Genomic DNA, 23744 nt, shown 5'->3' with positions numbered 1-23744 from the left:
GTTTTATCGTAGTGCTCGTTCCCCTCGCTACATTATCAGAAACGACCATGGACATAAACGAACTCGTTAGTATCGAGAATGTTTCGCTTCTGTTTGCATTTCGTTCCACCATTTCGCGTAAATTGCCCAAGGGTTGATCGCGAAATTGCGCGAGAAATTACACGAAATTACTTGCACATAACTATCGCAATGAACGAAAACGAATACGAGTGGCATTTAACGAAGCTCGACACCGAAAACGACCCTAATGCACATCTCTAATTATTCACCGGCTAACGATATTCTATTTCATTAGAATTGTCGAGAAAATAGGAAGAACGATCGAAACGTACGAGGCAGGTTTTCATGAAACACTGCCTCGTGGCAAAGGATCTCCTCCGTTGGAAGTTATCGAAGTGAAACGAGCGAACTTCCGGCAGATTCTCCAAGCAAAAGAAAGTGTTGCAAGCAACGGGTTGCTCGTGGAGAAGTTTCCAACGTGTGTGAAGGGCGCAGAACGAGAAAATCGCGCGTGAAAATGACAAAGGCTACTGGTTATACCACTTTCAACGTGTCAAATCGGTCCTGGACAGTGAGGAATCTAGCGCGACGTATCACTTCCAATTTATTCTTTGACTGTTGTGGTGCATCTTGTTATCCTAAATGTAGAAATCACATCGAAGAAGAATTATCAAATGAGAAGATTTTACAAAATGAAGATTTGGAAAGAAAAAAGGATCAGATGGAGATGAAACGAATGGCATCGGATGATTCATTGACAAAGAATGAAATTCCAGCAAACGTCGATGATAATCGCGCATTAATACAGCAAAGTAATTACAGACCGAGAGGATTGGAGGAAAGTGCATTAACAATTAATTCTATGAGTTCTTCGAGCAGTCCTTCGTTTGGCATAAAACGCAGTTTAACGATACTTTCTAAAACTAATAAAAAGAATGATTCTGACGAGAGGAAGGAGTTTGAAAGCGACAGTGAATCTTCCTTCCCAGAAATATTTTCAAAACATACGATTAGAAAATCGGACGAACGCAGGAATTTATCTTCGTATTCTGAGTTGTTTCCCAAGTGTCGAATACGAAAAGCAGGCCAGCAGAAAAGCTGCGATAACAGTTCTGAGGATGGAATAAGTCAGTTTCATCGTGTTATAATTTTCTAATAATTTGCTTAGTTTTTTATTACATTCATTTCTTGTTCTCGGCTTAAAGGTGTACATTTTTAAATATGTAAAATGTTGCAATCATTAAACTTTGTACTTTTAACAGAGATACACAATTTCTTATTTTTATTAAAGTAGTTTAAATCTCTGCGAACAAATTATTTTATAGTAAATTGTAGATTCTTTCGTATAAGATAAGATACAAACAACAAATATATTATTTTCTAAAAGTAGCGAAACAAATTATTGTGATTTTTATAGAAACACTTATATTTCGTGAATTTTATATTTTTCTTGTATTCTTGCATTCCTCTATCGAGTGGAAACATAAATATCGTTCAAATACACGCGAAATTTGAAACGAAAACGAAAAACTCTTTAGAAAGATGAAGACCGGTTGGCTTATTAATCATTTCGTGAATTTTATATTTTTCTTGTATTCTTGCATTCCTCTATCGAGTGGAAACATAAATATCATTCAAATACACGCGAAATTTGAAACGAAAACGAAAAACTCTTTAGAAAGATGAAGACCGGTTGGCTTATTAATCGATGACGTGTCTAATTATATTATTCGTATACTTTATGTTACAGATGATGGAAGTAGCTTGTCAGAAGCATGTAGTACTCCAATCATCGGTGCAGGATCACGATCAGGCTCTAGTCACACAGTGATCGATGTAGATGACATGGATTCCGGACTACATTCTGGACACCTTGCAACCCGTGCATCTTTGTCGAGTCTTGGAGTAAGTAGCAAATTTAAACCAGCTTTAAATCTAATGTGTTACTGGAATATTAAATGTTGAATTAGAGGCGAGCATATCTTATATTTGATTACAAGTACGACAAAAATATTTAAAAATAAAATTTTGTTTTATTTAAACTGATTTTATTTTTGTTTGAAAAATTTCCTGGGATGTCTGAAATATCAAATTTTCCTGGTTCTGCATATTTATAACTAAGGCGTCATTCTACGTGCTTATATTACGTGTGATTCTATTGTGACGTAAAAATGTTTTTCACTGATTAATTTGTCCAAATAGTTTGATAAAACTCTTTGCTTCCTTTAATTGTACATTGCAAAATATCTATAAAAGAAAAGAAAAGAAAAGATCTACAACTAAAAGTAATTGGTTTGAAAGATTTGAAATTTGTCTTTAATATTATAAAATAACATGTATAGAAGAAATACCTTCTTAATATAGATGCACGTAAGCATAAATAAAAATTATCATCTGTCAAGAAACCATACTGCAACGATTTCCAAATTTGAGTTTCTTAAAGACGAAAACCTCTCTGAAAGAGGCTGTTAAAGGAAAAAGAGTTGTTAGAAAGAAGAAAACTTCCAATTCACTGTTATCCGCAATTCCTTTTCGTATATTTATCGATTACAAATTATCTTGCGTTGTTGGAATATGAATCTATATAAATACTTAATATATATTTTTCAGGCACGTTCAGATTCTATGGCGTCGGTTTATAGCGGTGCTGGTGAAGGACGGTGCTGTCGCTCGGTTGTCGTCACAGGAGAAGTCGAATTCGCTTTGCAATACGATTATAAGCACCTAACATTCGAGGTGCACGTAACAAAATGCAAAAATCTAGCTCCTGTTGACGTAAAACGCAAACGATCCGATCCGTAAGTAACGCATGACTCATGAAAGAAAAATCATTTGTCAGATCAATGCTACCGATTACGTGTCTCGCCCAATATAATTAATCACTATATAATATATATAATTAAAAAACTAATTATCCTCTTACTTAGGAATAGTTATTGCCAAATTGTAGGAGTTTTCAACACGTTAGTACATTTCTTTTCTTACAGACGTAATATATATCAGACAACGAAAACTACTCTACAATATACTATATGCACAACAGATTGAAATTTGTTACAAATTTATCATAAAAATTAGAAATTTCTTTAATCGTATTCCTTGGTAACAAGATATCATAAGAAAAATATAAGAATATCGTAAGAAGTTGGAATGTTTAGAAGAAACTGTATGATAGGATCGATATTTCAAATTTATTTATAATTCTTTGCGTCCTTTTTACAAATATTCCTGACTACTTTAGTATCGGTGAAAAGACAATAATTACAAAAGCATATTTTTCAAAAATTAAGAGAAAACAAGATTCATAATTAAATTGTAATAACTTGAAATATGTAGTGTTATTATACAGAGTGTTAAAAATATTTGGGTGATATTTATAAAGAGTAATTCTAGATACCAAAATAACGAAGAAAATTTCTCTACCAAATTATGTTTTAGATTCAGATATACTTGTCAAATTATAAACAATTTAATTTCGCATTAAAAATATCTATACACATGTCATCCATTTTATACCATTATACACATTTCACTGCCTTGATGTCTAAATGCCACCTATAAATATCACCTACATATTTTTTAATATTTTTATTATTTCAAAGGACCATAAATTCATAACATATTTTATACTGTAATATGTAGAGTATAGTCACAATAATGTATGTTGTAAAAGCAAAAGCAGTTTCTTCTATACAAAGGAAATTAAAAAATTTCAATCAAACACAAATTATAAAACATGACCTATAATTTATTATAGTGATTAATGCGTCTCTAGACGATCAATTTAAAAGAAAAGCAATGTAAATATTCTAGAAACATATTTCCAAAATTTTATTAAATTTATATCTCTATTGCTATAAAAATTATCTTTCAACGAACATAATAATTTAAATACAAACGATCCTAATATACACTTTATGTACATCGAGAACCAACAATTTCCTATAAAATTACATTCTTCTTTGATACGATCCACTTCAACAGATACGTGAAAGTATACCTATTGCCGGACAAGTCAAAGAGCGGCAAACGGAAAACTAAGGTGAAGAAACACACGTTGAATCCCGAGTTTAACGAAACATTGAAGGTAAGCTTTATCATTTGAGACCAGTCTTGAGCACAAACGTTTTGCCTGTTGCTCCGTTGTTCCTGCATGAAAGTTAGAGCTTGGATGGTTCGTCACCACGACATTTCAGTTCCATATGAGTCTGAGCGGCCTAGAAACCAGAACCCTGTGGCTGACAGTTTGGCATTCAGACATGTTTGGACGCAACGATTTCCTTGGCGAGGTTCGAATGCCCCTGGAGAACAAGATCTTCGACGATCCCACACCGAAATGGTATCCGCTTCAGGAACGAGTAAGTGTACGACAGCTTGTCTAGCACAAGTACGTTACCAAGCATAAATGTACGAAATGTTTTATTATTGCTGGAAGAGATACAAGGCGACTAACGAGAAATCTATTATTATTAAATATCGACATGTTTAGACTTTAGGGATAGGGGAGATGAAAAAAGAAACAAATAAAATATCTGACTATTAATTATCGTGAAATGCATTTAGCTTAAATCATCTAATATCTATTGTAAATTAAAAACATTAACTATTCATGCTTCTCCTCTATATCTCATAGTAGATAGAAAAATCAATTTTAATAATAATTAATAAATATTTACTAATTGCATATTTCTTGAAAGAATTTTTTATTTCTAGTAAGTAACTAAATAAAGATAATATTTCCCAATTTCCCAAAATTTGTTGATAATCTTAGCCTACTTTAATTTCGTTTTCGTAGTTCTATCTTGAACTACTATTGCAGTTTTTATTCCACTAATAGAAACAAAACTCGTCTTCGATTTAAGATTTATTAATTAGTCGAATTTTTTGATTCGCATTGTATCTCTTTTTCAGTAATTTTACACAATGCGCACAATTTTACACAATACAGATCATTCTAGATATAAAAGCGCGGCGAGAATGGGCCGGGGAAAGTAAGTCTTCGTACTGACTCAATTATTCTCCAGTATGTAATTAGAGCCTCTTTTTATTTGTTTTTATTTGCGTTAATAAAGCTAATTGACACACTTCGCGGTAAGAATGCAATATTGCACGAGTTATTATACTACCTGGCAAATTATTCGTATTCGGCTATTCGTTTACATGCAGAAAATTCAAATTCGAACAATAGCATGAAGGAAGAAAGCATTTCTATGGAAATACGTGATATTCTTGCAAACTAACTTCTAACTACACAATTTTATGATGTATTTGCATGTGCAAGAACTAGAATCTTTGCTAGAAATCTCCAATTTTTATCACTATATAGTATTGCAGCATATAATTTTTTTATCGAATAATTAGTATTAAACTTTGCATATTTACTTTAATTAGTCATTCACTTCTTTTTAATTATTCGTGCCTTAAAATAAGAAGAATTATTCTTAAAATTTGAGAATACTTGAAGTATTACTATTATTAAAATCTACTTAAAACATATTGCTTGCTTTATTTTATTATCGTCTTGATCTCTAATTACTCCATAATCATTACTTATCGTACGAGAGACAATAAAACATACAGAGCATTATTCCTGTGTTTATGTTTCCCTTGTCTTTCATACGATAAGTTTTACAAAATTAAAGCTAAAATATCTTTTATACTGATCGTTCTCAAACACAAGAGTCTTAATACTTTTTTATTGAGAGTAAACAGACACGTCAATCGAAATACATCAGAATATCTAATCCCGTATAAAATATGTCGATAAACTTGAGAGCTTAGAAACGAAAATCACGAATCGGACGTCGTTCCGAGTCAATTAATTTTGTCTTGGTACATTTTTTTCTATCGATAAAATAAGCGAAACATCCCCTACAAAACAATACATATAGAAGTATTACACAAAAGAATTGCATCGTTCTTCCTGTCAAAATTTCTTGATACGATTCGAATGATTTTAAACAATAAAAATATGTTTCTCAATAATTATGTATTCAATACTCATTGTAATTATAAATTTTAGACAGAACCATTCGACGACCCTGTTGCATACAAAGGTGAGGTAATCGTCGGTCTAAAGTTCGTACCACCAGACCCTACACAACTAGAACGAGATCGAGAAATAGGAACAGATCGTAGTGCTTCTAAATCGAAGAAGAATTGGAGTCGCGGTGCATTACACGTGCTTGTAAAGGAAGCAAGAAATTTACAAACCAGAGCAAAGAATTCAGGAACATGTGATCCGTTTTGTAAAAGGTATACCATAATTATTAGCAAAATATCAATGTACAGTTTACTTCTAATTTCATTTAAACACTTAATTTCATCTAATTTTGAAAAAGGATAGTAAGGAACTAAAAAGAACGTCAACTATATATTTCTCTAAACTAGATATATTTCTATAAACTAGAAGGTATATATAGTATCTTGATTTTTATAACTTACAATTTCAAGCTCTTAAATATATTTATTCCTACATTAAATTTTCTTTCTATGGTTTATACATATAAACTTTTTATTTCTATATTACAAACGTCATTAACAGTAAGTAAATATTTCCAATATTTCGAAAAGTACACAAAAAAATAGCTTCAGACCTCTAATGATAATGAATATATATATATATCATTAAAAAATGTATCAAAAGAACGAAACAAATTAATATTTTTTAATAAAATAAATGACAATTATGAATTACAGTCCACAATTAATTTTGTTTATATACGTCAATAATTCCCCTAACTTTTGATAGTCATCACCTAGCAGTAAAAATTGATATAAATTAATCAAAATTAATAGATAATGATATTATGTTGGCCAAAAATCAGTAAATTCGCCTATCTTTACAAAAAATCGTGTAACGTATTTAAGGCAGAAAAAGCTACATGTTCATTATTATTATAAATACTTTCAGTTATTTATTGCCTGACAAGGGACGTTCAGGGAAACAAAAGACTGGAGTAGTTCGCAGATCTGGTGGTTCACCAGTATGGGGTCATACTTTCATTTATAAAGATGTTAGTCTACAAGAACTAGCGGAACGTGGACTGGAATTGACAGTCTGGGACCATGATCGTATTGCTAGCAACGAATTTCTAGGCGGAGTTCGATTCAACCTTGGCACAGGTACATATCACCACAGCTCAAAGTACTCTTATACTTTACGTTTTACTATAATTTTAGTATTTAAGAAACTTATTATATAATTTATTAGAAATTATTTGGAGACTATCTTGAAAATTAGTGTTTTTTGAACCGTATAATATAATAATTAGTTATTCACCCCTTTTTCGAGAATATAATGGAATAATAAACATTTCATTTATAAAACTTCAAGATAATCTATATTAAAAATTATATTCATAACATGCAATTTGGATTGAAAAGATATTTTCATGTAACAATTTTTAAGTAATTTATGATGTTATACATATCACCCCATATACTTCTGATTCTACTGAAGATTTTTACTTTATATATCGTTCTATAGCATAATGAAAACGATCATAAATTATTATGATTCATATATTATGACTCATATGTACATTATGTCATGCTATGAGAAGCATATTAATCTTCCATCTCTTTTTTCTATTTAAAATGTAATTTTCAACACTATGACTTTTTTTTATAAACGAAACACACAATTTGCATTCTGAACACATTTCAATTTTTAACATGTTTTAAAATCTATGTACATGTATACTAAAGTTAGTTAGTTCGCTGTTTAGTTAATACATAATAATCATTGATATAAGACAAATATAATATTTCATGTTCGTATCTAATATTCCAAAATTGATTATTAATACATATTATACATATTATACAATATACATATACTATTACTAATACTATATTTTAAGATATTATAAAGGCATACAGAATACCACAACATTTCTCTTATGATTTTTATACAGACTTCTTATACAAATTTTATAAGGGATCATATAAAGAATTTGCAGTATTAGATTATCAGGACTTTACACTATTAAATAAATCGTAGTTAAATAAAAAGTATTTATTAAATAAATCGATTCCACGTACTTGTGAGAACCAACAATATTTAAAATATATCTTATTCTTCATTAATGAGAATATAACACTGCATGATTATACATATAAATTTTTCAATTTGAATAGTTATAGAGGTAGTTAAAGAAATTAATTAAGAAATTGATATATGAAAGAAATTAATCTTTCCAGGAAAACACTACGGAAAACCAGTTGACTGGATGGATGCAACCGGTCGAGAGCTGTCGCTTTGGCAGAGCATGCTTGAAAGGCCTAACTTCTGGGTCGAGGGAGCCGTGACCTTGAGGCCAAACTTGCATAATCACGGGAAAAACAGCAACTCCTAAGCATGTCGTGCCCTCTTAGTGATTTCTTTTGTACTTAAGTGACATGTTCGTTCGCGGACCTTATGGGTCTCCATCTCAAGGAAGCTCGAAACGCTTCGGCCTAGTTGAACTTAAATATATACGTATCATGTATATACGTGGTAGTGCAAGCACACTACACATCGATTAGTTTCAAAACAACTTTCGAAAAAAAAAGAAAAAGAAATAATAATCAGTGCCTTTAAGGCCAATGCGGACGCGTTGCATTCTCTTCACAGGGCACAGTCTATAATTTAGACTCTAAATTCTGCGGGACACAATACCACATGTGGCCGTCAAGAGGTACTAGCTCTGGACATATGCGAACAAGTTCCAAGTAATCTAATCTTGGTTCTAAAATTAGTACTTACCACTACTCCAATCTAATTTGTAAATGTTCGTAGCTGCGCGATAATTAGAATTTCACTTCGCAGTTTTCGTTTGCTTTTGATATGTTACTTTGTAGGTATTGTTTCGAACTATGTTTCTCTTTTGTTTAGATTGCTGTAGATATGAAAGATCATACTTTATACAATTTTCTTCGAGTAATTTTTCTTTGTACCACTGTATCCTTCTTGTACGTTTTCGTTACTTTCGTTTCCTTTTTTGTTTAGTCGCTTTCATTACCTTTCTTCGTTATCACCTGTCACTTTTTAATCTCCCATTTTGTTTTTGTAATATCCATTCTTACAGAGTAAAACAAATTCTAGCGAGGTGGTCCACATCGATATATCGACGTGCAAAATTCGTGCAATATTGTGAAAAGGCGTGTCTCGTTCTTCTCTTCGAATAAGAACTTTTTTGATGATAGCGGAATAAAATTTTTTAATCGCGGCCATCCGTCCAATCGCGAGGCGTGATGACTATTGAATATTTATCATACATGAGTATCCTTCGTGGCCAAGCATATTATCGAAAGTAGGAAGTAAAACTTGAGTAAGTAAGGCCTCGTTCCAAACGTGCACATTCTTGGAAAATGGCTCGTCGATCGCAGCAATAGAATGAAATTTTAATAATTCTATCCTTCAGCGAACGAAAAGAAAAAACACAAACGATATATATATTTTATAAAATATATTTTACTTGACATTAATTGAAGAATAAAAAGTTTTAGCGTTTGGAACGTGGCTTGCATTGTAGACACTTTCCTTTCTTGGAGAGAAAGATGCTTCCAGTGTGTACAATACTTGAAACGATTTCTCACGCTGAGCATTGCCAGACCGATGGAACGGTGTATTTAAGGAATTAAATATGACCGGTTCCCATTCTATAGAAATATATGTAATCATATAAATGTTATATTTATACAGTCACGTACGATTACACAATATACAATAAGCCATGGGGCTTTTGATCAGTTGTTCGGCAACAGATGAAAATCTTAAATAGAATAAAAAAAAATCAGTGTTTCAAAAAAAAGAAGCGTATGCCAATAGAGAACGCTTATGATAATACGAAACATGTAAGAAACACTGGTACGCGTATACTTCCTTTTAATACTAATTGCATCCGGAATGAACCGAAAGGCTGACGTAATCGTACTTAATTAATTATTACAATGCCGAGTTTCCGGTTTATTGCATATAGGCAATTATAGAGCGTAACATGGATCGTTTAAGTACCTATCCGTAAGGTTCTTCCTAAATACAGGGTTAACAATTGAGACTATTTTAAACTGCCTTCGACGTAAGTTCTCTCCTAAACACGTGTCAAGGAACCGAGTATGAAAATTCGTCAATATGCCTATAAAAACGAGGGTGTCAGCTGGATGAGCTGTATTTGTTCGCTGTTTGTCAGAAAAAAAAATCCGATTTGTTGCGCATAGAAAGTATTGTTGCAAGACTATGTTGTGTACGTTTAAGGACCAATAATATTAAATTATGATAATAAAGTCAATGAGCAGGAAGAAAGAACCGAAGTGTTGGAATTCATGACACGTGCACGTTTTCTGTTTCCGTTCGAGACTGTGTCACGTAACACTCGGATCGAATCGTTCGATCAATTGGAAAGGAACAGAGATACTAATTTGGACATTTATTTATACCAGTGTACATGATAATAAAATTTTGTATGTTTACTCATGGTGAATTTATATTTTATTCGATGTGTATATATATATATATATTTATTTATTTATATAAAAAATTAACATCTAGCAGATAAATGCGTACGAACGCGATTTCAGGCACGTAGATGAGTTTTTTTTGGTAATAAAGAAGAAAAAATATCGAGAAGATAAAAAAATTGTGCATCATTTCATTCAGTACGTCTCTATGAGCCTGATCGCTGTTTTTATCATTAATTGGAAAAAAATTATCATAACTTACATTCAAAAGTTAGTTTGACTTACTAAATGGGAATTCAAAGATCGTTATTTGAAATAAACCGATTTCCTTCCGAATTTTTTCCTGAGTAACGGTATTTACACTTTCCAAATGCTCCTGAAACAAAAATACTCTTGTTGAAACAAGTTTGCAGAAATATTTTAATTTACTCTTAGATAACGTAAATAGACTGAAACTGAATAATGATACTGCATCTAACATTTCGTAAAAGAAACTAGCTATTTAAAAGATAATGTTTTATCGAAGAATTAAAACTGACATTGAAATAAAAATTAAAATTGAAGTATAAATGATAGATAAAGTAAATATTTTACTTATAAAATACTCTAAATATAATTTTGTTTATACAATTTTACGCACATACATTATATACACTTTAGACTTGATTTCCTAATCAGCATTTTCATAACACATTTACTAATAATAGAAGTACGTTCAAACACTTACTTGAGATTTAACAGGATAAATACATTTATCTCTAGTGTTCTACGCATTGTTAGTTTTTATATAATAAATATTTTACTCCATTTCTTTCTTGAGTGAATCATTTCTTCATGAAATATCATTACATATTGAACTTCATTGGAATAATTCTCTTACAGAAGGAAATGCTTAAAAAATAATAAAATATACCATATAAAAATCGTACCTTTGTGATCAAGAGGATCGCGAAGTGACCTTGGCAAAGGCGTATAATGAACATTGAAGAAGATATCGTCTAACTCTTCCATCGCATTCGGAAAGAATTTCGGTGACAATTCTGGGGCCAATTTCACAGTCCTTGAGAATTTACCTCGTCTTTCGGCATCGTTTCGTTCATGTCGCGTTACGGGACGTGAATCAAGAAAGCGAAGAGTCGAAGGTAATACGTATATCGCGTACAGCCTGTAACGATTATAATCCTCGTCGTCGGTTGACGTTGGGTTAGTCAACTGATCGGGACATCCTGGATTGCCAAGCAGGCTTACATACACCACATTTGGACAACATTCCTGTATCCTTCTCAATGCGTGGTCTATGTCTGTTATCTAAAAAATTTTTCACAATAATCAAACCAAATCGTATGATGATAGGAATGTGAAGTTTCAGTACTCAAATAAATTGGATACAAAAGATAAGTACATATAATTAAAAGGTTGTACAGAAACGTAAAATATTTGATTAATATATGTCTTATAGATATCAGAATATAGATATAAATAATAAACAATATTACAGATAACATTTATATTTTAACAATATCTTAGATGGAATGCAAGTTGCATGAACGAAATGCGGACAATACGCACAAATAGGTTTAGCAATATTTAATTTAACGTTTAACGACGATCGAAATAAATCGTATAATTAGTTTAGTAAAAAATTGTCAATATTCATGTAGAATTACATACTATCTAATTTAATATTTAATTTATATTTAAATGAGGTACCATGTAGTATAAAATTAATTAAATCCTACAAAACATATAAGTACATTTTATTAATATATATGTCATAATTTTATAAATTAAGACTTCAGTTTATTTTATAAAAGCTAAACTTATTGTTATTATTTCAAGAATACTTATTTATTATTCGTTAAATTAAAATTCACAAAATTCAATTTATATTATTTTAAATAAACATTGAAATTATTATAATATTTTATAAAGAGCAATTAAGTAAATTTGCAAATAATATTCAAAATGTATTGTTAAACATCTAAATGTTAAATATTTCAACATCAAAATTAAAAATATAAATATTGAAAATTTTGTTATTTAAAACATAGCACGATATATTGCAATTTGTAATTTAAAATACGGAATTTTGTTTCATAGAATTTTGTATACATTATATATAATTATGTAATATATATAATATAATAATAATATATATAATAATAAATATAATATATATTTTTTATATATTAGTTTTATATGTATATGTATAAAGTCATAGTTTCTTCAAATATTATACTTGGCAATACTATATATTTTCAGTTCTCACAGATTATTGCTTATGATACGACTGTATCGTGTAGTAGCACAGTGGCGAAATATATCACACAATAAATACATAATACTGAAAATTCACAACTCGCATTATTTATAGCTGTAACAGGATAGTATAGTTATCAAATTAATTTGTAGCTCTTTTATTTATATCTATTTATCTATACTATCCTAATAAAGAAACAGCGCAACGTTTATTTGTCTGTGCTGAGTAGGCTCAGAAACTATTGCACCGATTTTTCGAATTTTGTTCTGTTGCCTCCTTACATACCTTCTTGTAACTTAACTTTTTCGGAGTGTTATAAACTACGTAATATTGCAATGTCTTATCAGTGGGCTGGGAAATAAAAACATGCATCTAATTTTCGTACAGAAATCGGCCGACGTAACACGGCCAGCATACGTTTCGTGTGGGTGATGTGATTCACGATGTTTTGTCAAGTGACGGAAGTACTGTAACTCCATATACGCGATAGTATCAGCCGTTTTGCAACTATTTAATGAAGCACAGCGCATTCTGTGCGTGATACGCATGCACAGTACAAAATGTGCTGCATTTTGCGACCAAAGACCTTTCCACGTTGATTTTACTTTCAGTATAATAATTTTTTATTTTATACACATAAGTTTGCTGACCAGGTAGTGATTATAATTTTATATTTTATGAAGTAATATTTTGTATATATATACATATGTACAATAATGAACAATCAATAAACATGTAATTAACTAAATATAATTAACTAAACAGATTTAAACTCGCTATTTTGAAATAATAACGGATAAATAAATATGTCCGACTCTAAGTACAAAATAAATACTAAATACGAATAGTAAATGTTTTTAATTAATTGGCTAATTTATATAAAATACTACTATTGCTGACGAAAATATGTTAATATGCGTCCTGATTACATCACCGCAACTTATTCACAACAAGGTGAATGGCATAAGTGTCATCGAACTAAACATTCTCGATGACATAAGATACCAAAAGTAATATCATCGATACACGTCCGGAATTTTAATCAGGGTGAATCAGTCACAAGCTATTCCTTTAAGAGTTTCCTGATCGAAGTGAGTACAGTTAATTCAACAATGAACGCAAACATTTTATGTTACCTTTATCTTTTGCATATTTTCGGAAAACGGACGAGATATTGTTAGGAATCTTCATACATTCGGAAATTTGTTCCGAACCGTTACTCAATACATAAGTAAATACAATTTATTTGAATATTAGCACATATTCAAATAAATAATTAATTGATTTGTTAAAGTACATAAATCATATTGCGTTTCATTCGAAAAATAAGCGTTTCTTTCAAGCGCTATATATTTTGAACTTTTCCTGTAATTTCCGTAGAAATATTTTCAATACATATCAATAAAACTTCAAAGTATTTAATAAATTAGGCAAAATAAATTCTCAGGTTTCATTCAGAACTGTTATCTTTTTGTAAAAAAAAATATAATTCACACTGGAAATGAAAAGTAAGATAATATCAAAAAGAAGTTCATCCTGTAATTAAGCATCGAATTGACCACACATAATATTACTATAAATAGAAATTTATTAACATTTGAACGCGCTGAAAGATAAATCTGTTGTCATACATGATAACGAGCACGTCACAACATTATGCTAAAATCTATTGAAATGTATTTGATGAATGTTTCGAAATAAAATTTTAGTGAAATAAATAAGAAATTTGTCGATAGACAAATGTATCACAAATTATACATAAAACATTTTATACGTAATTTATTGTAAACGAAAATGCTCGAAAATAGAATAACATAATTAAGATTATTAAGTACGTGATATAATATGTTGTCAATACTTTAAAATTTGAAAAAAGTAGTTTTTACATTAACTACTCTCCAACATCTTTCTATATTCAATATTTTAAGTCTTGTTGATAATAAGCATTTTTTTATAACGGATAACAGTTTTTCTTTCAGCAATTCTATGAGATTTAAAGAACATTAATTAACGTTTATTATTTACCATTCATCAAAATTGCGTAGATACTTTTGCTAACTATGTACTTAAGTATGTATGTAAATACATACTTACAAGATAACATAGAACGCCATGCATATAAATAACTGACTGGCCTGACTAAAAAAACTAAAATAGAATATTATATTTAAAAGATCACTGAAAAATCATTAAATCTATAATTCTCACAACATACAATCGTCAAGTAACTCGTGTTTATACCATAAGTGACAACTTTAATATAACAAAATATTGTCTCTAACACAAAAAGTAGCAAAAACAAATAAAACAAACCTTGTTATTATTTATACTGAGTGTGGTCAAACTTGGTATACAAGGTAACGTCTTTAAGTCCCGCAATTTATTATTGTCGAGTATCAATTCCTGTAGTCTGCAGAAGTGTTTAACAGAGCTGATAGAGGTTAGTTCATTATATGACAAATCTAAACTCGTACAATCATTACCAACGACACCCACTAATCCTCCGGGTATCTTTTCTGCTCGTTGTCCCGTATACCAAGCCTAGATAATTGAAACGACGTGTAAGAGTTTGTATATAGAACAAAGTTCACTAAAAGAACACTTCAATTGTCTGTTAATAATAATATACGTTAATTACCCGCCCACGTCGTACTGTCAATGCACTCCTATTAAAATCTTGTTGACTCCGTTCCGCCATCTTGCACGTAAAGTACTATATGATGAGAAATTATCATTAAACAATAAGAATGACAATACTTGGCAGTGGAGTCGCCATTACGAAGATATTTCTACCAATGAGTACAATATACAACACGGCTCGTTGGTCTAGGGGTATGATTCTCGCTTAGGGTGCGAGAGGTCCCGGGTTCAAATCCCGGACGAGCCCAGTGGTTATTTTTTTTTAATCATTTTAATTATATTTCATTATTCATAATACATAGCTTCTCACGATATACATAATATAATTTTATTAAAAGTAGATTATCGTTTTTAGTATAACAAATAAATAGTAAACAAAAAGACACAGGCAATATAGATAATAAATAATTTATATTTCTATATGTATATATTCTTTTTCGTATAAATTTTACATAAATAATTATTATATTTATTATTATATATTATTTTTTTAATAAAATAGTTATTTTTGTAAATCATATATGCAATTCATACTTCTTATTCTGAAGTAACAAATTCATATTTCATATTCCAATATGTACAATTTTACATCAAAATAACAAATTTATAGATATATAAATATACAATTGAAGTAATATCCAGAGAAAAGGCTTAAAATTCTATATATATTAATTAAATGTTATTTAATTATATTTTAGATTTTTATAAATAATTTATATATACAAATAAAATTAATTATCATTAATTCATTTGAAATCAGGTTCTATACATACATATATCTTTTTATAATATAAATTTTGTATATCAGAAATTTGTTGTGTTAATAAAATGAGAGGAAGAAAAAAAATTTTAAGTAAAAATAAAAAAAGAAGATAAAACATAGTTTACTGCTTTAAAATCTGTTACTACTCAACAAATGATTGATGCAAAGAACCAATGATGTATCATATTCGTCAGTCAATATACTTTTGTAAGTAAATATAATTAAAATGAAAAATAATATCATTTGGAAGTTTTTGATATTAAAAGATAGCAAAGGTTAGAAAACTGTATGTTAAATGACAAAATTATTGTCATTGTTTTGTGCAAAAGTAGGTAAAAGTAATAAGTAGAGTTAAAACCTATAAATTAATGTTAAATATCATGTAAGTTTATGATATTCCTTAAAACATTTGCCTAAACACAAACCGGGATTATCTCTACAGCCAGAACAGTAGTAATTAGTTTCTTTCCGTAAACCATTGACAGTGCATTGTCGACACCTTTTCCGTTTTATCTTTTTATTTTCTCGTCTGGGTAACATTTCAGGTAGATGTTCAGGTTCTAGTGAAATAAGACATATATTTTTCTAGTAATTTTCAAACAAATATTATCAATAATATTCAGACGAAAGTTTTCATCACCTCCATTATCTTGTCCTAATGTCATTCTGCTACTTTCACTATCAATTTTATTGTAATTTACATTGCTGTCTTGCATATTATCATCATCATTATCATTATTTCCTATGATGATTTCTTACTTCTTTCATTTATCTTTTAGTGGAAGGGCATTTTCATTGTGTCTATAAATCTCTATGTTCCTGGTTGTCCTTTCGACATGATGTTACCTCTCTTTAATAGCGTTTTAAATACTTAATGATTAATTTCATTATAAAGTGTATATGATGCATCACTGGTCGTATTGTGCAAATAGCCCAGAATTTTAGGACGTACATGGTACGTCGTTGGTTTTGAACAAATTAATCTATTATAGGTACTCCATTTTGTATATATTTATTATACACACATATATATATCAAGATTTTTACTATAATTAATCTTTTCTAATTTTGTTTTAATTATTGTTTAAGCTAATAAATGTAGGAGGGGAAAAGTATTCTAAATAACAATCTTTATTAATTAACCTTTCCTCTGAATATTATATGTATTTAAAATATTTTCTTATATTTTAGATATTATACTTCACAATATAAAATCATTCAAACCTTTTTTTAACTTTTTAGGCCTATGTACCATATTTGTGGTTCCTGTTTTATTCTTAGTTATTTTCTTGCTAGTTGTATCTTTGTCTTGCTGTTTATTTTCAGAATGTATACATTCTGTGCTCTTGTGTATAAAAGTATCCTCATGTTTACACATACTGTTATCATCATTCTGAACAGAACTAATAATATTCTGCTCCATTTTGTGCATGTCATCAGCATCATTAATGCTGCTACTGCTGTAATATATCAGAAGTTAGATAAACTTTTGTTGCAACTTTTTAAATTTTCTGTAAAGAAATAATGTTTTGCTCAGTAATACCTTGTAGATTCTCTAGGAATTGTACTACGTTTGTATAAATTAAGTTTATTATAAAAATTCACCATGGTTTGGAATGCATTTGTGCAATCAATAATACTTGGATTAGAAATAGTTATTTCGAACTGTTCCTCTTTAAAAGGTTTTGTTTCAATATTCTCTGTATCAGTTAACAAAGCATGAAATCTTATATTAAAATTATATTTTTAACATAATATGTCAAAAGAAACATACTTCTTATTAATTTTGCGCCTTCTGCTTTATATTCAGCAATTTCTTCATCTTTCCTTCTCATTAAATCTAAAAGAAATTTGTGCTGATGAATAATTTCCATCGATGATATACATAGAGGTTTAGTTACAAAATCCCAAAAATCTTCTGATGTTCCTTTTGTTAAATTTAGTTCAAATTTCATTAAACAACGTTCTACTTGAACTTGCAACTCGATATGTTCCACAGTTGCATTGATAATATATTTTGACATATCGTTCAAAATATTTAATATAATGTCATTATAATCAAGAGCTTCAATATTTAAAAGTCGATTTAACTTCTAGAAGAAACAATTAAATGGAATTTAATTCATCTTGTTTCATAATAAATAATACATTAAAATTACTCAAAATGTAATATAATGTTATAAAGTACATATTGCATAGATATATAATTACCCGACATCTATCCAAAATAATTTCTTTTGTCAATGTATCAATCCATATTTCAATAAGATTAGTTAGGAAAACTTTAATTATGTCATCTTTTTGTGTAACAGAAACCATGTAAATATCATTATTTATTTTTATGTTATTCCATGTATTGTGTTGTTTATATTCATCAGAAATCATGCTGTTTGTTTTTATTAATAGAGTAATGGAAAAGATTAGAATATCGTTAGAAAATTGTTGAAGCATAAATCATAATGCGTTTTAACGTGCAAAAACATAACCTATCTCGCTGTATCAAATGTTTTAGTTTCTTCAAAAATGTCTGTACTTAAATTACAGTTTTTCCGTTCTGATAACGTACATTTTTCTATACATTACATACTATAAATACTCGTATGTTTCTTTTTACTTGATAAGATTTAAATACATTTTGCACTATTACATCCATCAAACTATCGCTTTGCAAAATATCTATATTTATATGCATAGTGTATACATATACAAAAACAGATAATAACTAAGCAAAAAATATTAAAGAATAATATTTACTAAATGTAAAAATAAATAAAAATTAACTAAAAGTACTAAAATTAGAGGAAGTAGAATAAATTTAAAATAGTATAAAAATATTTATTATATAGGAATATATCGAGATATGAAAAATAGAAAAGTTATACATTTTTTTTACTTTTTTTTACAATTCGGATATTAACTGTATGAAACTTTGTATTCGATATATTGTTAACTGTGTTATAGTTAATAAATTCTCCTTGTTTAATTTTGTTTTTCGCGTTAGCCTGTAATTAGAAAGTGATAATTATAAATTATAATCACGTTACAAGTTTCGTTTCCAAAATTATATTATTGAACAAACCATTTGTTGTGATTCATAAGGAAAGATAGACAATGTTTTATGTTTGGATTGTTTCGATTTTGAAATTTCTTTCCAATTAGTAAATGTAACTGGACTATGGTTTTTTAACTTTAACTGATTTGTGTAGTGTTTATCATCACTGAATCTTTCGACTATGCCATGTTTATGTATGTCATCACGTTTTTTTAATTTGGGGGTTAACAATTCTTTTGATGTTTTTTTCTTTCTCATCATTAAATGATTACAAATTGAAGAAATACTAGTTGATGTTGAATTTGGAGTGTTTGTTTCCACATTCCTTCGCTGAATGGACGTGTCATGTTCATATTTTGATTTCATATTTCTCTCTTCAAGTGTTGGATGACCTTTATCCAAGATTCGTGTTTTTGCTACATACATATGCATAAAACTTTTATTTTTGTTTAAATTTGTTACAAAATAATTGTAATAATTACAATTTTTACTGTGCAATTCCTTCGTAATATATTTGCTTTTGCATAATGTATTGTCAAAATCCTTAACAACTTGCTCAGTCATACACTGGGTTTCAGCATTACTAAAAAGTCTCAATTTTAAACAGAGATTACCTTTACTATCTACATACTGAGATGCTATTGCATGTTTTGAAGCAGCCTATAAAATATAATGACATATATAAATTATTTTTCTGTATTTTATATGAATTAAACATTCACAAGTTAAGACAGTTATGTTATATTAAAAAAAAATCTAATACAAAAATAGTTATATACACACATTATTGCTTATATAAGAGTTTTATGTATATTTTGTGTATATTACTTTTATTAAGTGTATATAAGAATTATAAATTATATAACAAAGTATTTACAAATTACATACCAAATTTTTAAGAAGCTGATGCTTTCTTTGACTTTTCTTTGGTAAATGACTTAATATATCTTTTGTATATGTAGTTATTCTATTTGCAATGTCAGTTAAATCATTGTATTCTTTCTTAAGATGCTTAATCAGAGTTTTTGTTTGAGGAAGTTGTATTTCAAACGTATTCTGCTTTAAAAGCATACATGATACACCTACATCTTTTACTAAAACTGCATCAGAGCATTTGCTGTCACTTCTATTGCTCCTATAAATAAATAAATAAATATATATATATTTATATTATATACATATATATTTATAGGCATTAGTTATATATGTACCTAACAATTAAAGTAAATAGTTAAATATAAACAAAATATAATAACAGGTGTAACCTATAATAGGGGAATTGGCAGGTATCATTAATTGTGGAATTGCACATCTTATCAAAAACATTATTTTCCATTAAAACTGTGTGTCTGTATGCATCTTTATTCATACTATTAGTGGAATTATAATTCGATACACCCATTAGAGCAGTTTGATTAGTAGCATTTCTTTCTGGTATTGTGGAAACGAAACTTGTAGCAGGTTCTCCAGAAATAGCAGAATGTTTCTTCATTTGCGGTATAATGTTAATTGATGCATCTCCTGCTTCCGGAGAAGCAATAAGAACACCCATCTCAAAGTGATGATTAGTAAATTATCCAATAATTGTTAAATTACATATAAATATCAGTTTTACCGTATGTATAAATTTATATCTCTCAATACTGTGTATGTATATCATAAAGAAATAAAAAAAATGTTAATAAAGTGATTTACAATGAAACGCTATGTATACATAGTAGGTAACCAAATAAATAATAGTAGCATAATAAAAATAGCATTATAAATTACCGAAACTCTAAATCTTCTTTGTCCCATTACTGAAAAACACAGGCATGTGTAATGTTTGTATCTCTGCTGGTTTTTAGAAACATCCATTACATTACAAAATCTCAAAGTTACCAATTAATTTTGAGACTTTAACGCCTGAAGAAGGTTATGTTTATATCGTTCAAAATGTATAACAAAATAAAATCATATTTTTTACAGAATTAAGAACATAATTGCTGTGTTCACATTGATAGTACAATTGGGAATTAACGTAACTAATATACTGTATAGTGTATAGAAAATATAAGTCTTTTTGCTTAATAAGAATTTATAGCAATCGTAATAGACATATATTACTGATAAAAAAGAGAAAATGGTATATTAGTAAAAAACTTCCTACAATGTATTTAAATAGTACTTAGTATTTAAAACTTTAAATAGTAATTTCTCACTGTAAAGGAGCACATATAATGACAAACTACATGTTATCTTTTATATATTATGATTTTCCAATGCACAATTCCAATTTTGGTTGGCTTAATATATGTTTTAGTTTCTTTATAAAAGTACAGCTATAGGATCTTGCTGATTTATAGTATTGTATATTTCTCAGGTAACATTTCTTCATTGTAGGAATGAAAATTATTTTACTTTTATATTTGCTTTAAGACTGTGAGATTTACAGCTATTTTTTTAAAGTTATATATTCTTGCATATAAAACAATATTTATATTTACAGTTAAAATTAATTTTTAAATCAGTTTAAATATATTTATATAATAATATATTATATAATTGTATATTAACAAAACTTTATTTTGAAGAAAAAGAAGTGCTTTTCGAAAAATGTAAAAAATATATGACATTTATATATTTCTAGAATATTTTTTTTAATCGACTCCTGATTACACATACAATATAGGTATCCATTTACTACATGGCTTACTACATATAAAAGTCGTTCTATCTTCTTTGATTAATTTAATTGCTGCCTGTTGAATATAGACTGCAGGACTATGGTCATATAAACAAATCTGGACTCTCGCTAGGGGAAACTAATCTGTCTATTGAGCCGAAGAAATCATGATGGAGAGCAAGAAAAGATCTCGTTATGCGACATTGACCATAGGTGAGAACTGATGAATGATCGTATGTACGATCGGATAAACAGGTCTCAACACCCACTAGGGAAAACCGTCCGAAAATTAAGTCCTAAAAAACCAACATTGAAGACAATAAAGTTCTCGTTCTTGCGAGGCAAACAAAGAGTGTCTCTATCTGACACTTATAGCATATCACGCATGCGCAGAACGAGAACTTTCTTGCGTTCCATGTTGATCTTTCGCAACTAGTCACGATTGAATTTTCGGTCGGTTTTCTCTAGGTTTTAGTACATGAGTGTCGAGACCTGCTTACATGATCGTCTTTGAGACATTTATAGTATCTATGTAATATGTACGTATCATGCATGCGTAGGACGACACCTTTCTTTCCTCTCCATCTGATCTTCTTCGATTCAAAAAACAGACGGTTTCGTCAATGCTTTCAGTATAGAAGTGCCCTGAACCAGAAGTTTATATTACCATGTGCAGGACGGAATCTTAATTAAAGCAGTGTTTATCCGTGACAGATAACGCCATTTAATATAATATTTAACATTCGTATATATTACCCTATTTTTCTATATGATAGAAATATGTTATTTTAAGTTATATGAGACTAAACAAAAAATTGTGAAGCTCTTAAAATATATTGTAAAATATTAAGAAAAAATAAGTAATGAAAGTAAACACATACAACAATGACACTACCCATACAACAGTACCCATTTAATTGTGATTGGTTGGTGCGTTATATCTGTAACTACCTGGGTAGGTGACTTCCAGGAATTACTGACTGTCTTTTTTTCTGTGAATCGCTCGTCTTTCAATGAATTTCGAGTTGAAGTGAAAAGCAGTGAGTGCTAATAAGATATGTTAAAAACAGATCTACGGTGTGGCCACAGCTAAACAATTTTTGTAGTAGAATTGAATAAATTTTATTTTTCTTCTTTGAATCTATTATACATTTATATATCTACAAATTTTTAGACTATATATAAAGCAATAGATATTGTTTAAATTTTCATTACTGTTTAGGAAAAAGAGACAAATTTATTAATAATTTTAGTAATAATTAAATTTAATTTACTTCGTTGTAATTTTTCTCATGAAATCGATAGAACTTTCCACTTTATAAATACCGCATAAATAAAATATATAAAAATTAAATCTTTTTTTTTAGTTAGAAATAATACTTTAATACGTCGTTTAAATTGGTTAGGAAGTCTCATTATAAATATAGGAACATATTTATTAAAATGTAATATATAAAGAATCGTAAAATTATAAATATAAAAATATATAAATAATAAAATCTTTATCTATCAACTTATATATATATACATACATATATATATATTATATACATTATACGTATATTACAGTATACGTGTATATATAGAATAATTGATTTAATTATTAAACTTATTAATAATTTTAAATCACATTTTTTACATTACAAATAAAAAATATGTTTTCTTCAATAAATTAATCATTCAATTCAATTGTCTGTTTGAAATAGGTCATAAATTTTTTAAGTATTTATTAAATACTTCAGAAATATTAATACTGTTTCAAATAAACCATTTTATGTGTCATTTCAATCTACTAAAAATTTATTTTCACAACTTAGAAAGCTAACTTATTAAACTTCTAATTTCATTTGAAATAAATTTTAAATTTTACAAAATATTTCTAAAGCAGTAATTTTTAATTAAAGATTATCCAAATTTAAAA

The 23744-nt window shown here is 28.8% G+C and overlaps 4 protein-coding genes and 1 non-coding gene across 13 annotated transcripts in view; 2 read left to right on the top strand and 3 right to left on the bottom strand.

Annotated features, from left to right (window-relative positions):
- Positions 1 to 10455, top strand: part of LOC117206467 — a 101342-nt gene extending 90887 nt beyond the window's left edge. For 2 of the 4 annotated variants that reach the window (XM_033445818.1, XM_033445817.1), the window contains exons 12-19: positions 1751 to 1905; positions 2611 to 2798; positions 2934 to 2963; positions 3985 to 4087; positions 4197 to 4358; positions 6023 to 6255; positions 6914 to 7125; positions 8206 to 10455. In XM_033445818.1, coding sequence (XP_033301709.1) covers positions 1751 to 1905; positions 2611 to 2798; positions 2934 to 2963; positions 3985 to 4087; positions 4197 to 4358; positions 6023 to 6255; positions 6914 to 7125; positions 8206 to 8360 — 1238 coding nt within the window. In that variant the 3' untranslated portion in view covers positions 8361 to 10455. The remainder of the gene's footprint in view (positions 1 to 1750; positions 1906 to 2610; positions 2799 to 2933; positions 2964 to 3984; positions 4088 to 4196; positions 4359 to 6022; positions 6256 to 6913; positions 7126 to 8205) is intronic. The other 2 variants (XM_033445819.1, XM_033445820.1) reach the window with 2 other exon arrangements.
- On the bottom strand, positions 8869 to 15486 carry LOC117206469 (leucine-rich melanocyte differentiation-associated protein-like). 2 transcript variants are annotated; one of them, XM_033445824.1, is made up of 5 exons: positions 15342 to 15486; positions 15017 to 15244; positions 11373 to 11751; positions 10729 to 10819; positions 8869 to 9021 (listed from the first exon to the last, which is right to left on the bottom strand). In XM_033445824.1, exons 1-4 carry the CDS (start codon positions 15399 to 15401, stop codon positions 10740 to 10742), a joined length of 747 nt encoding a protein of 248 aa, XP_033301715.1. In that variant the 5' UTR covers positions 15402 to 15486; the 3' UTR covers positions 8869 to 9021; positions 10729 to 10739. The 2 variants fall into 2 exon arrangements, with proteins under 2 accessions (XP_033301715.1, XP_033301714.1); XM_033445823.1 differs by lacking the exon at positions 8869 to 9021 and having other exon boundaries at positions 10398 to 10819.
- A 32-nt stretch (positions 15487 to 15518) lies between these two features.
- On the top strand, positions 15519 to 15590 carry Trnap-agg. The gene has a single exon. It is a non-coding gene; the product is annotated as a tRNA-Pro (tRNA).
- Positions 15591 to 16104: 514 nt separating this feature from the next.
- On the bottom strand, positions 16105 to 18799 carry LOC117206468 (non-homologous end-joining factor 1-like). Of its 3 annotated transcripts, none has more exons than XM_033445822.1 (5): positions 18318 to 18799; positions 17881 to 18199; positions 17650 to 17806; positions 17331 to 17563; positions 16105 to 16666 (listed from the first exon to the last, which is right to left on the bottom strand). In XM_033445822.1, the coding sequence occupies exons 1-5, from the start codon at positions 18555 to 18557 to the stop codon at positions 16485 to 16487; spliced, it is 1131 nt and encodes a 376-aa protein (XP_033301713.1). In that variant the 5' UTR covers positions 18558 to 18799; the 3' UTR covers positions 16105 to 16484. The 3 variants fall into 3 exon arrangements, 2 of the variants coding, with proteins under 2 accessions (XP_033301713.1, XP_033301712.1); XM_033445821.1 differs by having other exon boundaries at positions 16106 to 16666; positions 17331 to 17566; positions 18318 to 18798; XR_004487401.1 differs by having other exon boundaries at positions 16528 to 16666; positions 16747 to 17566.
- Positions 18800 to 18935: 136 nt separating this feature from the next.
- LOC117206463 lies at positions 18936 to 21473 on the bottom strand. 3 transcript variants are annotated; one of them, XM_033445813.1, is made up of 6 exons: positions 20929 to 21473; positions 20424 to 20801; positions 20047 to 20293; positions 19641 to 19818; positions 19186 to 19574; positions 18936 to 19108 (listed from the first exon to the last, which is right to left on the bottom strand). In XM_033445813.1, exons 2-6 carry the CDS (start codon positions 20708 to 20710, stop codon positions 18983 to 18985), a joined length of 1227 nt encoding a protein of 408 aa, XP_033301704.1. In that variant the 5' UTR covers positions 20711 to 20801; positions 20929 to 21473; the 3' UTR covers positions 18936 to 18982. The 3 variants fall into 3 exon arrangements, with proteins under 3 accessions (XP_033301704.1, XP_033301705.1, XP_033301703.1); XM_033445814.1 differs by having other exon boundaries at positions 19186 to 19818; positions 20424 to 20710; XM_033445812.1 differs by having other exon boundaries at positions 19186 to 19818; positions 20929 to 21471.
- Between the last annotated feature and the right edge of the window lie 2271 nt (positions 21474 to 23744).

The sequence above is a fragment of the Bombus bifarius genome, unplaced genomic scaffold (genome assembly GCF_011952205.1).
Source record: "Bombus bifarius isolate JDL3187 unplaced genomic scaffold, Bbif_JDL3187 scf7180000008007, whole genome shotgun sequence".
NCBI classification, from domain to species: Eukaryota; Metazoa; Arthropoda; class Insecta; order Hymenoptera; family Apidae; genus Bombus; species Bombus bifarius.
Note: the sequence above shows the minus strand (reverse complement) of the source record. Positions and strands in the feature narration are given on the sequence as shown.